General features: G+C 39.4%; 1 protein-coding gene across 7 annotated transcripts in view; it reads right to left on the minus strand.

The window, feature by feature from the left end:
- Positions 1-21,116, minus strand: part of LOC119652409 (rap1 GTPase-activating protein 1) — a 677,182-nt gene that overhangs the window by 176,981 nt on the left and 479,085 nt on the right. The window contains exon 2 of one of the 7 annotated variants that reach the window (XM_038056576.1): positions 9,524-9,712. The exons of the other annotated variants lie outside the window; for them this stretch is intronic. Coding sequence (XP_037912504.1) covers positions 9,524-9,607 — 84 coding nt within the window. The 5' untranslated portion in view covers positions 9,608-9,712. The remainder of the gene's footprint in view (positions 1-9,523; positions 9,713-21,116) is intronic. 7 annotated transcript variants of the gene reach the window in all.

Raw genomic sequence — 21,116 nt, forward strand, 5'->3', positions numbered from 1 at the left:
GATTGCACCCAGATCAGGCATTCGATAGAGCCAAATGGGGAAGCCGAGCACGACGAGCCGACCCCACTTGTGAACGGGACAAAGGCTGAAGAAAAAGAAGAAGAAGAATTTGAGGTTTGATCCTTAAACTATGCTGACACTGAGTTCTTTCATAATCGCGAATCAGAACACCATATTTTGAAACTATCATCAAAGTCATGATAACCTAGTTCGATGTTTGGCCTCCAAAATAAGTTTCCACCAATTGAATAGTCTTAATAGTGGCTTGCAATTTGCGTCGATTAAATCCTCCGTTGGCCTCCCCACTGGTCAATAGCTTTGAGTTTAGATTTTCATAATATATTTCAAAATTTCGTGGTCCTATTCATCCCCCGTGTTCCATTCATTGTAGCTTGGATTTGCCAGTTTGATCCTTCTTTGTTTGGTCCCAAATATGCCTGAAGCTTTAATCAGGTCAGGCCGTTTGATTATGCGAATACAAAATTTGTTTAACCTGTTTAATGGGGAAAACCGAAAAGCCCGTGTTTTTGGTAGCTATAATTTACCGCTGAATTTTGTCCTTTCCACCGTTCATTTTGCGAGGAGAGCTTGGGAACATTTTTTAAATTGTATTCCCCAATCGTCATCTTTTGTTTGCTTTTTCTGGTTTGGGTCACGAGTTTAATTTCGTTGTTACTGGTCTTAAATCCTACCTCTTTTGCAGAGGAGTCTAGACTAAAAAAATATTCTTCCACCTAAGATATGGAACGCGCTGACAGCCGGTATTTTACTAATAGCATAATCCAAGGTCAGGATAAAGGTTCATTTCCTTCTCTTAAGCACGAGTTTGTTCAAAAACTTGTTTTAATCAAATTTAGGCCTACATCACCTGCTCCCAGGAATAGGTGAGGCAGTATCTGAAGAGTTGCCTATGCTCTGGACAAAACAGTCAATCGACAGTACTTTTTCCTTGATGCGATATTTCAATTATTGCCTAATGCGAGTGATTACACGATCCGTTTTCCTTCACGGTAATCAGCCCGATTTCATCGGTTTTGGTAGCTCTTTTGGTCTTCAGCAGAACAGGGTCACCTGTATTTCACTGATGATGCGTACTGAAAACTCATCATGGTTGGTGTACTTTGCCTGTTAATCAGCAGAGAAATTGTAGAAAGGGATTGATTCAGATTGTTCAGTGTCAGCAGTTTTGCGTATGTTTAACCTTTATTTCACCTTGCCTGCTGACAGGCTGAGGAGGGGATGCTTGTATCTTTCCCCAAAATTCTAAAACCCATTTCCATTCAAATATTTCAAATTCTAACATAGCAATATTTCGAAATGATCATTAACATTTGGCTTTCAGATAGATTGGCTCATTTTGCATATTGTTATATGCGATCCCAACGTTTGTCCCTGACTGAGGTGAAATGTAAGCAAATGACAGTGGTCCTTCAACTTTGTGTCTTCCTTTGTTTCTTTTACACAGTTTTATCGTGAAATCTTCTGGGTGAAGACGATTCGCGGCAACTCGTGATCGATTCGATGGTGTCTAGGGGCTTGAAACTGAACTGTAGAAAGAAGTTTGCTCTTGAGGGAGTGAGCCTGAGTATCGGATTAGTCCTTTAGTAAAAGAAAGGAAGAAACCTAGTTCAATTCCCTGAGAGAGAATATTTAGAAATAAGTTATATATAAAGGAGAAGGAGAATCTCATTTCAAAATTTATTTATACATTATTTAATTATTTAATCTAATTTATTAGAAAATGTTTGAATTTAACAGTAGAACAGTAGAGGACGAGTGCACGCGTCTCGGGAGATCGGGGGGGATCGGATGGGGGAGCTGAAGCACATTTCAGGTAACCGCGAGCGATGGCGACTAGGTGTGATTGGCGCGCTATATCCCACCAAGGGTTCACCCCTTGGTGGGGTATAGCGCAACCATATATAAACATCCTTTTAATCTTTGATATTATAATTGATACAGGAAGGAACGGAAACTTTTTGAATTCCGTAGAGCTCTCAACGACTAATCAACTTATCGATAAAAGGACTTTTCGGTAAGGGACTGAAGTGTTCAAAGGACAGAAGGACAAGCAAGCCTGTGCCGACGAAACACTTCGATGGCCCTTCAATATCCGCATCAGGACTTTCACGATCGATTTCGCCATTTTTGTTTTAGATTTTTGGAACAACTTTTCCCCATTGGTCGTCTCGGACGACTCAGGATGGTTGTTTGTATGAAGGTTGAGTTGTCATAAACTCATATAGAGAAGTACGCAACGCAGTGGCTCAAGGAGCGCTAAGTATGTATGTATATATGAAAGAAGTAAAACTATGCGACCTTTTAGTGAAAAAACATAGTTTCCTTGGGTTTCATGGTTATTACGCAGGCTGTTGAGCGGATTTAGTTTGTAGAATGTGAAAAGCAGATTGGCAAGAGCTTCAGAAATAGAGAAAACGATATGCTTGTTTCATTCTTTTCTGTCGACTACCGCAATATCGTCCGTCCTGTCGCTCTCTATGGTTCTGAATGTTGGCCGACTATAAAAGACAATGTACAGCGCCTTGCGGTAATGGAGACGAAGATGTTGCGTTGGAGTAGTGGCGTGACAAGTTTTGATCACATCCGAAATGAGAATATTCGCGATCGATATGGTGTTGAACCGATCGTGGAAAAACTGCGAGAGAGGCTTCTTCGATGGTATGACCACGTAACTCGCGAATTCACTTGCCAAGATTGCTCTGAACATCGAAGTCGATGGTAAGCGACATACTAAAACGCGCATTCGCCCAGTGAAACTGGTAGCTGTTAAGTCTTCTAGTATTATCTGGTTTTCTATTATTTCATCATTTTTTCTTGAAACTACTTTCCCAAAACAGCCTGTGATGCATTCATGCATTCCAGATATATCAATCTTTTATCAGTCCTAACTCGTCAATCAATATTACTCAAATATCCAATAATTAAATATTTCCCCATTGAACAGATAATAACCACCTATGTACATACACAAAAGATACCTGTATCTACCGATTTGCAAATGTTATATTCAAGTTCCAGGGGGAAAGATACAAATTGCATAGAAAGATAAAAACACCAGATAAGGAATATCAATAGAGGTAAAAAGAACGTAATATTATATCAATAAACACAGAAAGAACAAACAGGACAATGAATACAAAATTGCAAATATTGGCGGCGTTTTTCACGGCTCGATGATTTTCTCTTTTATCTTTTTTTTCAACATATTATAAATGTTTAGATATATTGTATATGAATGTGTTTGTATGGAGTACGATACTGAGGTGGTATAACAGCAAAGCTGCTTCGTTTCAGTTTGCACCTCGCCTTACTTAAGTAAATATTTGGTGGATATTGCTTTTGCCAGAATATATTGCAGAGTGTATTGCATATTCTTTGATAGTTAAGGGGGGCTTCAGTTATAGAGCTGGAAAAGGTAGATAGACGACGAAAAAAGACGGTTTTCACTTTCGTAGATTTGTTAATCGGAGTTGAAAGATAGAAAAGACACTTTAGAAGGTCGCGGACCAATGAAGGATACAACTGACTCCTTAAATAGGGATCCATGAAACATAAAACATTTTGGTGAAAATAGAAAGAGACTTTTTTTAAATAGTTATCTATGACTTTTTCTACGTTCGACCGAGGTGTATTTTATAGGTAGGCCTATAATCCAAGAATAGATTTCACTCATTCTTCTATCAGCGCTCCCAAGATCATGAAGGATGAGTATCATCAGATTTTAGGTCAGTTCTTTGGAAAATGTAGAGAACAAGTATGAGTACTAATTGAATACCACTGAAAACCATTTTTAAAGCCTGTTGTATGTTGAGAAATTACGTAGATATTTTTAATATAATAAATTTGTTTTTTGTTGTTCATTGATTACCCCCTTAAATGTAACATGAAATTCCAACATATATCTGAGTCTGATAATGCCAGATTTTGAACTTTGATATTATCTTTTTTATTTTATTTCCCATAAATTAATTATCTTAAAGTCAGTTTGTCATTTAATAGTTGTAAATGCTCATGTAAACATATAAGTAATCATCAAGATACATATGTACACATCATAAAATGATTACAATTAATATTGAACAAACAGCTAAGAAAGGAAATTCAAAATGAAAAACTGGTAGTCAGTAACAGAAAATGCTACGGTTTGGATTCATGAGGATCAATTTATGTCTAATTATAGATATCAATAAAAGTATTTATTCATTGCTTTTATGATATCATTAAGACTGCTTCAGTTGAAAGTAAACAGAAAAAGTATTAATTGGTTGGTATGAATGAGGATAAAACTCGAGGGTATTATGAAGTAATCAGTTTTGAGGTATCAATGTTCAATTTCTTTATCTTTTCAGGTGATATTTTTGAATTTGTTGAAAATAAATATATAAAAATAAATAAGTAATAAATGATATAACTATAACTTATTCAATTTGCAATGAAATTATTCACGCTTATTATATTTTTCGGGTCCTTTTTCCCTTCAGAATAAAAGAGAAAATATATTAATTCTCATTATGGAATACTAAGGTCTCTCCTTTGATAGCGAAAAGTTTTTATATTTCTTTTCAAAAAATATACTTATATATATAAGAGGCAACCATTTTTCTGAGTGTTCTGAGTCTCCCTTCTACTCGATGACGGACTGCACTAATTTCGAGAAGTAGTCGACTCCTCTTTTTTAGCCAACAGACCATCCTTTTTTGGCCAAATACCAGCTTTTTACAAAAATTGTTGAGGGTTTCATCGTTAGGGTAGAGGCAACTCCTCAGATGCTGCCCCAGCTGTGCCCTGTGGCCAGACAACTGGTATAGTTGAGGTTGGTTCGAAACATATTAAGGAGTTAGGTGACTCTAGAAATTGATATTCTTTTTATTGATTACTAGACAAAGCTATGAAGGAGTCAAGTTCATCCAGGGCCATGACAGCGTCAGGACAAATTTCTTATCTAGAACTTTTCCAGCTAAAACTGTCTGGACAAAACCATTATGGAGGCAAATCAAGTGAAGGCTATGTTAGGGTCATGCTAGGGACTGGGCTTCTGTTCAGAAATTGATAAGTTTGATAGTACCACAAATGCTCTTAACAGGAACCTGGATTCGAACTCGGAGGGAGAAAGTGAGAGGCTAGAGTTCATCTATCTCCCATCCTGCGCAGTCATTGAATAAAATAAAAATTAAATTGGACATAGAAGGTGGAATATTTTAATGTTTTCACTATTTATAGATTCTTTCTTGTCCAATTAGGTTAAATATTATTTTACCTGATTTTCCAAAAATTAATTATGCTAATTTTAAATGATTGCTTACTTACTAAAGTACTATTCAGTTTATTCAACGTACCTGGAATCAAAAATAGAAAAAAAATTAATTAATTAAATAATTAAATCAGAGTATTTCTTACATTTAATTTAATTTATTTTCAGAATTTGATTTAGAATTTCACAGTTCATTTAAAATAAAATTTCTGAGAGCACTGCAAAGTTTTTTATTTGTTCAGGGCAAACTCTCAAGGCTCTCACCACAGAATAGGGGGGGGGGGGGCAGAGTCCAGCCGGTTCAGGTCTTCAAAACCACTCCGTGATATTCACGAGGAAAAGCAGCTCTCTCCCAGCAGCTAGAGATTTCTCTGAGGTCTCTAAGGGATGGTCAGGTCTGGCTAGGTTTGACAATGCCAGTCAGTGCCTCGTGTATGCCTCGTATTTTTTCAACCTATGGTAGTTCGTCAGCCATGGCGCGTCAATTTCTTGATCCTGGCATCCAGATACGAATCCCGGTTCGTCATGAATGTTGGTTGTCGTTTTTGGGGTTCTTGGATTGGTCATGAATGTTGGTTGTTGTTTTTGTTTATCAGATGCGTAGCATTGAGTGTCATAATAATTTTTGACGGATATTTTTTTTAAAACCACCTCTCGGAATGTTATAATCGTTGAAGAATCAAAAAAGGTTAGGAACTGGAGAACTGGATCGGTTTGATCAGTAAATGCAAAAGTAGCATGAGAAGTTTGGGATTTTTCCGAGCGTTGTCCTCCTTTCAACGCCGTGGTTTTATTCATTCCTGTTACTTTACTTCACTTTTGATGGCTTTGTTAATCTGGCAAGTACCATTATGCTATCTCCCAACAGATATATATTTCTTAGCAATTCCACTTTTTGACAAGCTGAAATTGAACTGAGTGGGAAATGGAATTCAGAAGAATCCAGGTATGCTACTTGTTGTGCAGATCAAGAAGCAAACGAGTATTTAGAATATTAATTTACCGATTACCCTTTAAGCGGTAAGGAATTAGATTAGGTGATGTCTAAAACGACAATGGCTTAATTAGCTGTTGATATTACGAGAAAAACTATTTTTGAAAAATTATGAGTGATGACACTCGCAAATCGAAATATCGAGAATTAGCGAAGACCAGTCTGGTGTGCGCGAATCTACCAATGGAGGATGAGATGTTCATTACATTGTTACGTAAAGGGTTCCGCCAAGAGATTATACCATAAAGCTTTTCTTGTCTGTATAATACAATGGCGAATTTTTGGTCAGAATACTTTATCTCAAATGACAGAACGTCCGAGTTATTAACAAAGTAATGGTATACCCTTCTGAAAGTTCATCTTATAAAAAAGGGTACGAGTATTGCCCTCGGATGAAGTGTCTCTTTAGAAAATAAAGACAGTTTACTGCAAATAGCTGGTGTTCAAAGGGAGCGAGGTTGGACAGGGGGCAGCAACCCTGCCAAAGGAGAACCTTCATGGGGTGGCATTGGGAAACGATGAATTGACATAGACTTGGTGGTCATGGTTACAGTAGGTTGTTTGCTCTGAGGCACATATTGGCTAACAGCAGCCCGGCACAAGGCTATAGGATATGCCGGCTTGTTAGGTAAAAAGACTATTAGGCTATGTTGGGTTTGCGTAGTTGACACAAATCAGGCCATGGTAAAATCATGCTGGATCATGAGCGTGGTAAAAATAAGAAGGAGCTGGAAGCGTGATAATATATAGGGTACGGATATTATTCCTTGAGGGACTCGTTCCATTTATTGAACATAGAAGGAGGGTTTTGATAAAACTTGGACATTGCAACTGTGTAATAACAAATACACAGGTGGTTTTTAAGTATGCCACAACGACCTTTTGTTTTTTTGACTGGAGAATGGTTTAACGTTGAATAGCATTAGCGACTGGCTCTTGGATTGCGTTCCGAATTGAACAAAATCTCTAAAAGAATTGAACGGACGATTGCATCAGCTCAGCAAATGCATACCTCGTAATGAATGAACCACATATGCTTCAGTATGTGTTCAAAGGTCGTGTTAATCTCGGGTTTGGTGCTAAATAAGGCAACGTCCTAGAATCTAGATCTAGTTCGTGAGAAAAATGTCGTCTCTCTGGAGAGGAAGAACAGCCGAAAAATTTGGTATTCTCAGGCACGTGCAGTAGACATCAAGGCATCCTGCTGTAAACAGCTTATCGGGCCACTCCTTATTTCGATCTCAATTTGTTGTTCGATAGCTCTTCATCGTAAATATAAAAACTTCGGCTCAGGGAACGTAAAACCCGTCACTGTTGTTTCAACATCTGACCGTTCCAACTAAATATTCACTAGATCCTTTATGTAGGTGTCTTAATTGCCTGTCATGCTCACAACTTCCTGGTCAAATTTTAGTTACATCCCATTCCTCATACCTCCATCGATTCAATCTCAAAAGAGTCGGTAATTATTCCCATCCCCAATTTCTGAAACTTTACCATTATTAGCACTCATTATAGCTTCTATTTCCCAATCCTCTTCCGGATGTAGCTCATTTTATTCCTCTTCCTTTTTGCTTTCCCATCCCTATCGATTTTTAAAAAATACTGAATGTTGGGTTTTTGCTTATTTTCCTCCATGAGCTGTATTTATTTTTTTCCAACCCAGCCTCTCGATGTCATTACCCCGAGTTCGAATTCCAGTTGTCATAGATGTTTGCGTTTAGTTTTGGGACAACCTACGGTAGCAGGCTTAGTACTTCCACATAGACCGAGAGAGGGGGTGGGCAAACGAGGAGGGGGATTTTTCCCGAGCCTGAGGCTTTCCCGGGGGTCTGAAACATATATTTCAATGAAAAGAGAGCAATTAAGGGAACCTGCATAATTTTTACTTATTCTCGGATAATTTTCTCCTCCGGCCTCGTTTTTGCACAAAAATTTAACCTCCGGTCTGAATTTTCTCTCTACGGTTTTGCTTGCACGGCATTAGGAGGGGGGGGGGGGGGGTGGCCTTTACTTCACAAAAGGAGTGAACAGGAGACATAAATCACAAAAGAGGAGGTTTTCTAGCACTGGCTTTCAGATCATGTACGGATTAGCCCACTGATCACTGTGCACGTTCGAAGAAAATCGTTGAGAAAGTCAACTTATATCTTCCCTTGGTCTACAAACCTGCGTGCGATCGAACCTGATTTTAAACACAGAGAACGCCCCCCCCCCCCCATAGGATTCACGAAGAAAACCAGCTCTCCCACCTTTCAGCTAGAGATCTCTCTGAGGTCCTGAAAGAATGGTTTACCCTAGTGTCCGGGCTCAGTACTGTACCAAATATTATCTAAATTTGCAGCGGAACTGATTAGACTCATCAGAATGACATTGAGTCAGTCAAGTCAGTCGCTTATATAAAGAAGCGAAACCAACTAGCAAAATATTTCGGCACAGACTCCGGATTAAGGCAAGGTGGCAAGGCTTGGCCTCAAAATTCTGGAGTACATAATCTGAAATTTGCAAGAGGACCTAAATGGTACGCTTCTATCACCCAAGATGGCCTACAGAGAGTGACCTATGTGAATGATATAAAAATCCTAGCGCGATCGGAAAACGGCGAGGAGGAGACCCTGAAGCTTGACGAGATAGCGAAGGAAGTTGGCCGAAAAACAAACAAACACACCAAAAGAAAGACGTCAGTTGGAAATTTGATTTGACCGGCCCTGTCTTACTGTAACGAGACGCGAAAGATCAACCAGACTATAACGCAGAAAATTAATGCTGCCTAACCTCGAGTAATCAGGAGACTCTTAGGCCCAGTGAGAGTGGACGGTGATGGCAAATGAGATAGGACACTCAGTTGCATCTATTATACAGCGAAATAGAAGTCGCCGTGGACATTAAGATTCCAAAGCTCTAGGGGTTAGGTCATGTAGAACGTAAGGATATCAGAAGAATTACCAGGTGCCTATTCAAACTCCGAAGCAGATAGGAGGAATCACTAAGTAACGTAGGTTACAACCTGATTGGTTTTCGAAATTGAAGGACGCGGCCCTGCGACCGAAGAAATTGGAAGCGAAAACTTTGGAAGGATAACGACTGACATTGGTCTGCAGTGCCTTAGGAGAAGAAGAAGAAGAGGAATTTTTTAGGCCCCCCCTCCTTAAGTAGTAGTTTTTTTTCTAAGCTGACTGTGCAAAGTACAACGATTGACATTATTTTTATGACCTTCCAATTTGTTTTTAGAAATTTTATTTATTCATCATTCTTACTTGAGTTTCCAAGTGTTGATTGCCAGTTTTCGGAAAAGGCGATGATTTCCTCAATAAGAAGGTCAACCACTTCAAGTACATCATTTACTTTCAATTTCTAGCAGTTGCTTGGCTAATACTCCGAATAGTTTTGTCGGTAAATTTCTGTGAATCCTGGATGAGGATTTAGAAGCCACGACATAAGGCTTCCTGAAATTGGGGGAGATTGACGAAATCTTTAAATCAAGAATTTCTAGTTAGCAGCTGTCATCTATGTGGCCTTTAAGGGGTTCAAAACATGCAACGTGAAGCTTCAGTGCATTGGGAGGCAGGCAGCGAGATGAAGAGTGTGATGAAAAGGAAAATAAGTTTGAAGTGCTTATATTGAAGTTGTATTTAACTTCACTTGGTTTGGCTACTTACTCGTCAAGGGAAAGGCTAAGATTATGCTCCTTTTAATGCGAGACTATGGCTTTTGGTCCTAAGGATTATTCACTCATTAGTAATAAAATTTCTTCAGTGGTACTTTCTCAAAGAGGTCTTGCTTTTGAAATCGGTTACAACTGAGAGAAGAGGTTAAAGTGAGATTAGACTCCCTTCCAGCAGAAGGAAAAAAATTATGACAGTCTCCCATCATCATCTATTTAAATAAAGTTGGCACAGATATTATTAAGTTTTGAAAATTCGGCAGAAAATCCCTTTTAATTTCAACCTAGAAGTTCCAAATTTCGCAATAATGCAAGTCCTAATATAGCGCACGATATTGGAAAGTTTGGTGCAAATTGTATTATCATCGCATTTTTTTCGAATAAATTTAAGCTTAGGGCATCGTAGAATATCAGATTAAAATGTATGGTCTAACATAGTCGACATACAACGTAATAGTATTCGCAATCTCACCAGTTGTAAACCAATAGATAAAATTATTTGAAAAAATGCCCTTCGACCCCAGAAGTCTCCTAAATAAAGCACCCCCTCATGTCAGACGCGCCAAGTTTTCGGTTTCCGACATTTTCCTTTCTACACAGGATTAGCATATCCTGGATATATTTCAGTCTTGTATCTTTTTCTGACATTCTGAATTTCGATTAGGATATCTAATATCTAAGCGAATTTAATTACACACTCGTCTATACGTGCGAAGTATTGTAGAATGAAAATGAATGGGACTGGAAACGAAAATGTGTACTCGGCTGAGTTACAACCATCATCGCAACACACCCAACATTTCCATAATTAAATTGAGCATGGTAAGAAGCTAAAGATACAGAAAAAAGACAAAAATGAACCACTACGTGACAGCGATATGGCGTTACGGAATATACCACGTTCCCATCATACAAAAGCTACCACTATCGGGTCTGAGAAAAAAAAAACAAAGAACATAAAAGCTTACGCAATTATTGTGACTTTGGACTTGTGATCAAATGTCTGAAGTTGCTTTAAAGGAGCATGTTTTATAGGAGGTTGTACAGATACTAGATATGCTGTAAACTAAGGTATACAGAGCTTCGGGTTTTTTTTTTAACCCGCAACTGAATGAGGCTCGAAAACGAAATTACTCTTAGGGAGTGTCTGCATACCAAGTGGATAAAATAATTATAAACTTTTCAATTGTTGGATGGATATTTCGTGTCGAACCTATTCACTGGGATGAAGGCTTTCTGTTAACACATCTGAATGTATTGAGGTTTCTGTTGGAGATTGTCTTCATGCAGAAGTTGCACATTTCAGTCAAGGATTGAGGACGACAGTGAATGGGTTCATTATCTCCAAAATATCTTTCCAAATGATGCTGACTGTTATGAGTTATGGGTTTACGAATTATCCTGGGCTACTTCTATATTCCAGCCCTCGCTACACATCTGTATCTGAAAATTTGAGTAGGGTCATTGTGTTGAGCATGTAGGCCAAGCCGAGCGTCTCTTTCTTAGAATATTCGGGACGAATCATGGATATTTCACCAATTCAGTCTCTAACTACTATTTTCAGACACAGAGACGCAGACGAAATAGGTACTATTCGCGCGTATCTTTTTCAATAATAATTTCAATATCTTTTTCAATAAATTACGGCCCCTTGCTACCACGCATCTATTCTTTTCGTCAGGCAGACCATAACGCTTCACGGCCTGATTGCAAAAGGGTTAAGTTAACTTTATCCAAGAACCTACAGTAAACCTTCTAAAGATATCGTACATAAACAATTACTGTCACCATAAAGTGTCGTCTCCAGAAGCAGTAGCACAAGCATAAAGGAGTTCGAGCCGTAAAAGCCCCAGGTTGCTGACCACAATACTGTCTGAAAATATGCCACTCCATTGTTATTATTCAGGGGCTATTGTTTTCCCACTGTTGCTGGCGGTGAATGTTGCTGCAATGGTCGGCAGCTGTAGCAAATGCGCCAGCCATATATCTACTGTTCACAAGAATAAAAACCGAGTCACAACAGAAGCAACAGCAACAAAGATACGCCTAACATTTTGCTTTGAACTGAGACATTTAAATAGTGTCTCACCTTGAGAATCTACAGATCTGTGGTACCCTGTAGAGTGGCGTGTGACTGAGTGTAGGTTGTGCGTTACAATGCCTCACATGACTATGTTTACATTATGTTTCATGGATGGAAAATAAGTATCTACTTGGAAGAGCTTGCCCTGTTTTAGTTTATCTGAAGAGAATTTAGTGAGGACGCCGTACTTCATGAAAGATACAATAGGACATCTCGTAATGGCATTGTGACACCTACTTAAACTCAGACTAAACAGTGAGACTTAGGTACCAAAAGGACACGGTATAGGATGCCATACGTTAGCATGGAAAATGAAGGAAATAACAGATGAAAGGAATGAAAAGTTGTCGTGTTATGACCTTATTTGATATGAAAAGCTAAGGAGTGGATTGGAAAATATTGAAAAAATTGTGGTCGGAAAGGGATGCAACAAGATTCAACTACAACTCAGGACGAAACATCTGTGATATCATGGGAGAGTCCAAAATTGAGAATAAGCGCCTGCTTCCCAATCCCATCCAGAAAAATAGCTCCACATATTGCTACTGTTTTTCGTGACAACAGCGCTATAAGAAGATCTTTATTGACTTTCGGAACTAGGCAGTTGACAGGTCTTCGAATTAAAGGCTTTTCTTCACCCATCTTTTCTCATCATCCGCTCAACCTGTTTACATGAACCTTGTCGTCAAAGAGCTCCACAAAGTTCCTCCACCGGAGGAATCTAATGTCATCCCCAGCATGTAATTAGTACGATTATGGGTTCTTTCTTGGACTGTTCCCATAGTTCCTAATATTCAAGCCATCCTGATTACAAATCCCGGATATACTTCGTTGGCCGCAGAAGCTGAATAGTCGACAATACTGCTGACAACTGTGAGCAAGTATTTTCCTTTGGTTCCTAATGATCATTGAGGACCACTTTTATAACCTACATTTATTCAGGGTATACCTGTCTAAAAACTGAACTAATTTGGGGAAAAAGGAAGAAAAATGAAATATTTTTCATCTCTGGAAGAGTAACCAAAAACTATGGGTAGATTGCTTAGTCAGATGACAAATCGTTGATATCTTGAAGGTGTCAAACATTTGAATGGGCTTACACTCAGGACTCAGCGGGAACAATATAAATTTTTTCTTTGATCACTCTGCCATTTGTAGGCCAGCATTTAAAGAACTATATTCTTCCAGAAGCCACTTAGAGAGTGTCCTTTTTGGGCCAAAATCCTACTAATGGAATGTTGTCCTGTCCGGCAGCGGGATCAGGTCTGGTGCTTGGTCTACCTGACCTTTCCTGGTATCAATCGTCTCAACAGACTTAGCAGGGAAACGCATTGAATGTTCGTTATTAACAAAAAGGATCAAGCCACTTGCTACTTTATTTTTGGTGAAAGGGGGGGATCTGAGTTGCAAAATGGTATTTAGGTTGGGGGTCTGAGTTCCAGCAAAATTGCTGAAATTTGGAGGAATCTTGGAAAGAAAAACTTTAAACGTTTGTATCTCCGTTAATATTGAGAATTTCGAGGAAAGGAGCGAAATTTGTGATCACTGGTGGTGGGGAAGGATTTTTTAAGGACTTGATCTGCTGATTCTGTTGTTTTGCAAAATTGGCACCCAACGTGGGTCAATTTGTAATAACTCCCTGTGGGATTAATCATTATGATTGACGAAACAGTATTTGACCACTAACGGGGTTGAACAGTTCAGACGATTTGCTAAGGGTCATCGTTGGGTTCTCAATCACCCGGGTATACAGGGAAGCGTCTAGATGGCCTGACAACTAAGAAAATGGCTCCGCTTTCTCAATATTGTTATTAAATTTCATATACATCCTTCGAGGACTTGATCTACTGATTCTGTTGTTTTTCCCAATTGGCGCCCAACGTGGGGTTATTTGTACTAACTTATTGGGAAGAATAATGATTGATTGATCCATCGTTGGGTATACACGGAAGTGTCTAGCTGGCCTGACAGGGTTAATTTGCTTAAAATATGATTGTAGCACAAAACAAAATTCTCTGAACATCACAAAAGTAGTTTTGCTTAAATAAGTATTGGCGTCCAATGTGGGCAATTTGTGATTACCCAGTGAGTTAGAGTGAACTTCATGGTTGACAGTAGTTATGATGGATATGGTTAAAAACAGTTAACTTGGATATGGTTGACCAAAGCCAACTTGTTCATTATGAGCATCTCAGCCCACTGAATTACTAAAACCATGGCGTTCTTCCTTTTTGTAGCCCATTGGATTTCAAGTCTTTAATAACATTCGACGTCTCAAAAAGCACCAAATGATAATATGGTCTGCCACAGATTTTCCGTATTACGATTTCTAAGGGTTTTTTTACCCTAAAATCCATCGTGGTGCAAGTCCTAAATCCAACAGGTCTAAGCTACGTATTTTTGACAATGACATAGGGGAGAGCGAAATAACAAGGATATGAGCTACCTCTTCAAACTGGCTAGCAAATTATATTATGCGGGGATGATACATTAACAAAAAGGTTGTGCCAAATTTTGTTACGGAAGTACGAGTCTCGAAGGTGGAACCCACAATAGTCGGTCCACCCAGGTTGATTCAAATGATATCAAGGGACTGGACCAGCAAGACGAAACGCTAACAGTGTGAGAAATTACGGAGATACTTAGGCTATGGAACCGTCCAAAGATATTTACAACAGCTTGGCGCAGTGTACCGCTTCGATATTTGGGTGCCGCATAAGCTGACCGAGGAGAACTTGGCCAACCGCATGTCCACTTGCAATTCACTTCTGGAGCGTCATGAAAAAGACTCGCTTCTCAAACGAATGATGACTAGTGACGAAAAATGAATCATCTACGACAACGTAATGTGGAACTGATCTTGGGGAACTGCTGGCGAGCCGCCGAATGTCACCCCGAAGGTAGGCTTGCATCCGCTGAATATTGAAAATGTGTCCTAAGGCCGATGTACTCCGGTCCTAAGATGCAACAAAAATCACTGAATTAACCAATGCTAACCTCGATCAAAAACGACGTCGACGATGGTGTTTTCAGGTATACTTTCGTCCTGCAATAGAGTGTCGCCTTTGTGAGATAACAACCGAAATGTAGAGAATACACCTAGCTTGAGTGATGCGGGAGTGTCCCGTGATAGACATATGTCGAAGTGATATTCTCCTAGTCAGGGAGCAAGCACCAAAAGGCATTTCGCTAAGTAACTTTCTACTAATTTCCTAAGGAGGGAAGTTGACGTTCTTTAAAACAAGTATCCTTATCCTGGTGAAGGTCATTTCTTTAGTAGAGATTTTTCCTTTTTCTAAATTGGAACCCATCTAAACCTATTTTAGTTTATCGAATAATAACAAAAAGTATATAAGAAGAGCAAGGTACATTTGCTGACATCCTCTTAGACGACCAAAGTTTCATATTTTCCGAAAGGCAGTTTCGTACTGAAGATTCGGATCCAACTGATAGCAGGGATTAATTTTCCATCCTTGCTTGAGTCGGATGAATTTTTCGCGATCAACTCTGTTTTAGACGCTTTTCTATGGAAGATTGGTAGGAGAATACCGACCCGAAAAAAATCGACCTTTTACTACTTTTTGCACTGCCTGAGTTATGTATTTCCTAAGCAATCCATTGACTATCTAACAGGAAAACAATTCTCCACGTTGACAGTAGACAGTTCCAGGGAAACAACCTGCAATACCACTCGCCAGCAGGAAAATATTCGGGTCCCTAGCTTGGATTTAATTGCATTCATTCCTTTTCAGCCCCCCTTCTAAGACGCGCAGATGTAAAGTATACCACTGACTCAAAACTATCAAAGGATATCTTTTGAAATCCTCTCTACTCCCAATCTTTTAGTGGGAATATCAAATCCTGAGAGAGTCCAATAATTAAAGAGGGAAATTGGTTTGGAGTAAATGTAGTTGGCAGGAGAAGCTTAGTAAATTAGGAAATTTTTGGTAATAATGAGCCCTAATCAGCTACTGGGACACCTTGCAGTGTTTACAACCCCAAAATCAAGTTTAACAATGACGAGTCCTTTAGAAAATGCTACATTGTTTGGACAACATCTGATCAAAGGTACCTTAGAATGGCTAATGGGTATTGAAAAAGTTGCATGAGCCGTCGAAATTTTCAAAGTTTTTACAGTGTAAAAGTGGTCGAGATTCAGTGACTGACAAACAATCTGACCGGCTAGTTGAAGTGATCGGCGCATCAGCGAACGTCTCAAATCTAAAATTTACCACAATGTCGTTCGTCTTGTCGCTCTCTATGGTTCTAGTGTTGGTCAACTATAAAAGACAATGAACGACGCCTTGCGATAATGGAGACGAAGATGTTTCGTTGGACTAGTGGCGTGACATGTTTTGGTCGTGGAATTGCGGAAAAATTGCGAGGGAAGCGCCTTTGATGGTATGGTCATGTAATTCACGCTAACGAGAATTCATTTGCCAAGATTGGTCTGAACAACGACGTCAATGGTAAACTACCAAAGGCCGGCTTGATACGCTGGATGGGGATTTGAATGCCTCGCAATTGCACCCAGATCAGGCATTTGATAGAATCAAATGACGAAACCGATCACGACGAGTCGACCCCGCTTGTGGACGGGACAAAGACCAAAGAAAAAGAAGAAGAACCTTAGATACCTTAAAATATGTGCAATATGAATCCACAAAGACACAATATTGAGAATGTGCACGGATCTAAATGAACGTTATGACCGAGAGGATGTTCACTTCCTAGCTAACACGCAGACAATGTGAGAAGCCATCTATGAGAAAGAAACCTTGAGGATCTAAGATGGGAGATGTGGTACTCCTTCTTTTTCCCCAATTTGTCTCGTAATAGGGCTATTCTGCCCTCCCCTTACACTTTAAATTGTCAGTAACCGTCTACAGTTTGAAGATAATCCAATAGTTATCATATAATGTCCTGAAAACAGAATAAGGAGGTAGGCTTGACAGGGGGTAGTACGCTAAGTTAATTGTTCAGACACTTTTTTCCAGTTTGAGCCACTTTGAGAAAAAATGGTAGGTCTACGTAAGTAACCCTTTACGTATAGGAAGCTCAATTAGGGATGGTTCGAAAATGAGATTCGATACCATGGAACCAATTTTTTTTGTTCTGTTGCATTACTTTATGACTGAAACCCCGAGCGACCACTTCATCAGTTGGATAACTTTTTTAACAACTCATTAGAAGCAGCTTGGCAGGGCCAACCTTCACTTACCTTGAAGTCGGTGTTGAGAATGTTCAAGCTGTACCAGACTCTTTAGCAAGAGATTGAGTTTTTGAATCAGATTTTAGTAGGAACAATCTAACTGACGATTTGTCCAATACCACAAGTATACTCTTCAGGTGCTATCTGTCGACCAGAGTCAGCTGCCAGGTGATTTTCTCTCGATTTATATAATTCATAGGGTACGTCATTCCTACAAACTATGACGATCTCCAGCAGGGTATATGACGAACTGCCTGAGGTAGCTGTTTTCATTCAATATGGCTTCCAGTGGTTGAATGCAGGCTAAGATACCATGACCGTCCGGTTGTGGATAAAATCCGGCTCAATAGGTTACGGTGGGCGGGTCACTTAATCCGTATGGATGAGGATGATCCCACCCGGAAAGTCTATAAGGGCAATATCTATGGTAGAAAAAGAAGACGAGGCAGACCCTGCCTAAGATGGAGCGATGGCGTGGGTCAGGACGACAGACAGCTTTTAGGGATATCGAATTGGTGGACCTCGACGCAAAACCGGGATGTCTGGAGTTCCTTATTAAGGCAGGCCTAGACCGGATACCGGTTGTTGCGCCATTGATGATGATGATGATGATGCCAATTGCTACTTTGCTTTTGGTGATAGGGGAGGGTTTGAGTTGCAAAATTGTATATAGGTTTGGGGTCTGGGTACCTGAAAAATTGCTGGAATTTGGAGGAATCATGAAGAAAAAAAAAATGCTGTTTCACCTAAACAATGCGCCGTCTCACACCTCTATGATTGCCATGGTACGAATTACGGTTTGAACTGCTTGATCACCCTCCTTATTCACCAGATCTAGTCCAAAGCGACTTCTTTTTGTTCCCTTATCTAAAAATTTCGCTTAGAGGACAAAGATTTTAATCAAATGAGGGGGCCATCACCTTCGTAAACAATTTTTTTGCAGAGAAAGACGCTGAGTACTATTTGGACGGGTTAACGAGATGGGAGTATCGCTGGGAGAAGTGTGTAGAGTTACAAGGAGACTATGTAGAAAAAACAGTCTGGCATCATTATTAGGTCGGAAACTTTTCAGACCACTCTCGTATATCGTTCGAGAGTTTTGACAAACGTGGATTTTGCTCTTGTTCTTCAAAATATAGTTTTGGCGCCCAACGTGGGCCAGTTGGAGGAGTTCAAAATGAAATTCATAGTGAACTTGTCAACTATGGTTGACAATACCCAACTTGGATGTTCATCTGTAGCATCTTCAACTTTTTGATTCATTATGAGGATCGGTCCATTTTTTGTAACCGTTAGGTATGAAAGTAAAAAGGGAGCCAAGCAGGCCACGCCTTAATAACAGTTGAATTACAAAAGAGGTAATCCATCGGAGATTTTCCCTCCCTGGATTTTGGCGTCTGTGTTAGGGAGTAATTCGACTCCACGCGGGAAGTGTAACCTTTGATTTTACTTTTCCGCTTCAGCTGTCATATTGTATTGTGACAGTAGCATATTCGCCCTAGCAAGGAAAGCCAACTATGTGACTTTGTTTCAAGATGACGTTAGCGTACATCTCGCTACTTACAGTCGAAAAGCAAGCGCCAATAGTTCACTAAATAGGTTTGCCAAATATGGGAAATTTGAAAAGTTTTTTCTTTTTCAAAACTTGAACAAAGACGCTCCTTTAAAGACAATTTGCTAAACTGGCGATTTAAGCGCTCCTAAAGAGATGTATTTTCAGACCATCAAGTTTTACGCCTTATCCTTAGAAGTATCATTTCCCTAAAAGAAAGAAAGGATGACCGAACAAATTTGGTAAGCTAGCATCATCATCACTAGAAAATTCCACAATGTTTGAGTGACTAGACCAGTTTAAAAGCGGTCGAGATTCAATGACTGATAAATATGCTGGTCGGCTAGTTGAATTTTCAACTCTGTCACTCAAGGCTCGAATGAATGACATTATTCTTTCGCATCGAAGTATCACAGTGGAAATGAATGTGGAAAAAGTTCAAGTTGGCATTGATAGAGTTCATAATATTGTCAGCAACAAGGTTAAGCTGCACAAAATAGGTACAATATTGGTCCCGAGAAAACTGGCTCGGATACACATGCACAGAAGATTGTGAATAAGCACGGAGTCAAAGGAGCGTTATGAACGAGAAGGTGAACACTTCATCAGCAAAATTTTAACTGGTGATAAAACCTATTATGAGCCAGAGGTACAGTACACCAACTCCCCTGTCAAGGAAAAGTTCAAAATCCAAGCATCAGTAGGAAAAGTCATCATCGACGGTGTGGATTTTTGTGATTATCTCAAAGAACGGTGTACAATAAACAGCTAATGGTGCTCGGATGTGCTTTTAAACAAAGTGAAAGAGAAATGACCAATTTCGACCCCCAGTACTCCAGTCAAATGTCCGGCTTCGGAAAATACTAACTGAGACCTTTCGTTTGGTACCCCACATGACAATATTTAGTGAGAAAAAAAAATTCACAGCCCCCTTTTGGATGTATGGAGTCGGTCAACGCGCGAAGTACCCCTTTACCTATAGGAAACCTAATTAGGGACGATTCGAAAAGGTGATTTTATACTACGCAAAAAAGTAGTTCTGATGCTTTAGTTTATAACTGACATCCCGAGCGAATACCTCCCTGATTGGATAAGTTCCTTATCACTTCATTAGAAGCAGCTTGCCAGGACGAGCTGAATCAACCTCTATTTACCAATTACTCTAGCGCCAGAAGTGCCTACAATTAGTGTCCCTTTAGCAATAAATTGATTATTTGAATCAGAACTCAGTAAAAAATATCCTAACTGGCGATTTGCAAAATGCCACAAGTATACTCTTCAGGTGCTTCCTGTTGACCAGGAGCCAGTTGTCAGATGACTTCCACTCGACTTACAAGGTACGTCATTCCTACAAATTAGATCGATCTCCCGAAGCGTATATGACGAACTACCTGAGGTAGCTTTTCCCCTCGATATGGCTTCCAGTGGTTGGCTACAGGCTTGGACTTCAACAAGAACTCTTAGTGTCAGTATGTGGAAGTCTTATTTCGGTGACCAGTCATTAATGGGGTCCATGGTGATTGGCCAGTGATGACTATTTGGCTTACTATTTGATATTCCTTATCTCCGGGTGGGTTCCTTATCTTCGGGTGAGTACAGCTTAAATTGTTCAGGTGCGGCTCATTAGGCTTTCCTTTCGGGGCTGCGAAGGAGCTTACCATACTGAATATTTGAAGAGGCTCGCTGAGAGAGAGGAAAAGGGGTCATTGCTCTGGTAGTCGAGATTTTCTCGAGGGACCCGGGATAGAAATTTGAGTAAAATTAGGTTGATTGTGCTATTTCGAGGGGGGGGGGAACATATATATTAACTTAGGGTCCAATTTTCTGCCTAAGATTTTGCATTTTAGATAAACAAAAAATAACTAGGAATGCAGCTGGAAAGCATTTTCCACATCTACTATACTTGCAACAATGGTGTAGGCGGAAGGTATGCATCTCTTAAGAACATAACTCCCCTAAATCATTTTAAATTTATGTTTTAGGAAAATAAGTTTGCCATTATCAAGACAATAAATCAGAATTTTAACACCAACTCAAAACCAGAATTCAAATTTCAGAAGAATAACGACAAATGACTGCAAAATTACCATCAATCAATGGCCCCACATGGGAAGTGCTTCATTATTATTATCTTTTTTCGGGAAACAATCTACGGCAAAATATCAATTTTCATCTAAAACATCTAAAGTACACAGTTGGCTGAATAATTTGAATAGAATCATTTAATTTTCACGCGATTCCATATATGATGGAAGAAAAAGAAAATTTTCCTTTCGTGCAACAATGGAACAATGAATAATAAAATCATCGAGAAATTAAAATTGGGTCAGATACTCTTT

The sequence above is a fragment of the Hermetia illucens genome, chromosome 1, assembly GCF_905115235.1.
Source record: "Hermetia illucens chromosome 1, iHerIll2.2.curated.20191125, whole genome shotgun sequence".
Lineage (NCBI taxonomy): Eukaryota > Metazoa > Arthropoda > Insecta > Diptera > Stratiomyidae > Hermetia > Hermetia illucens.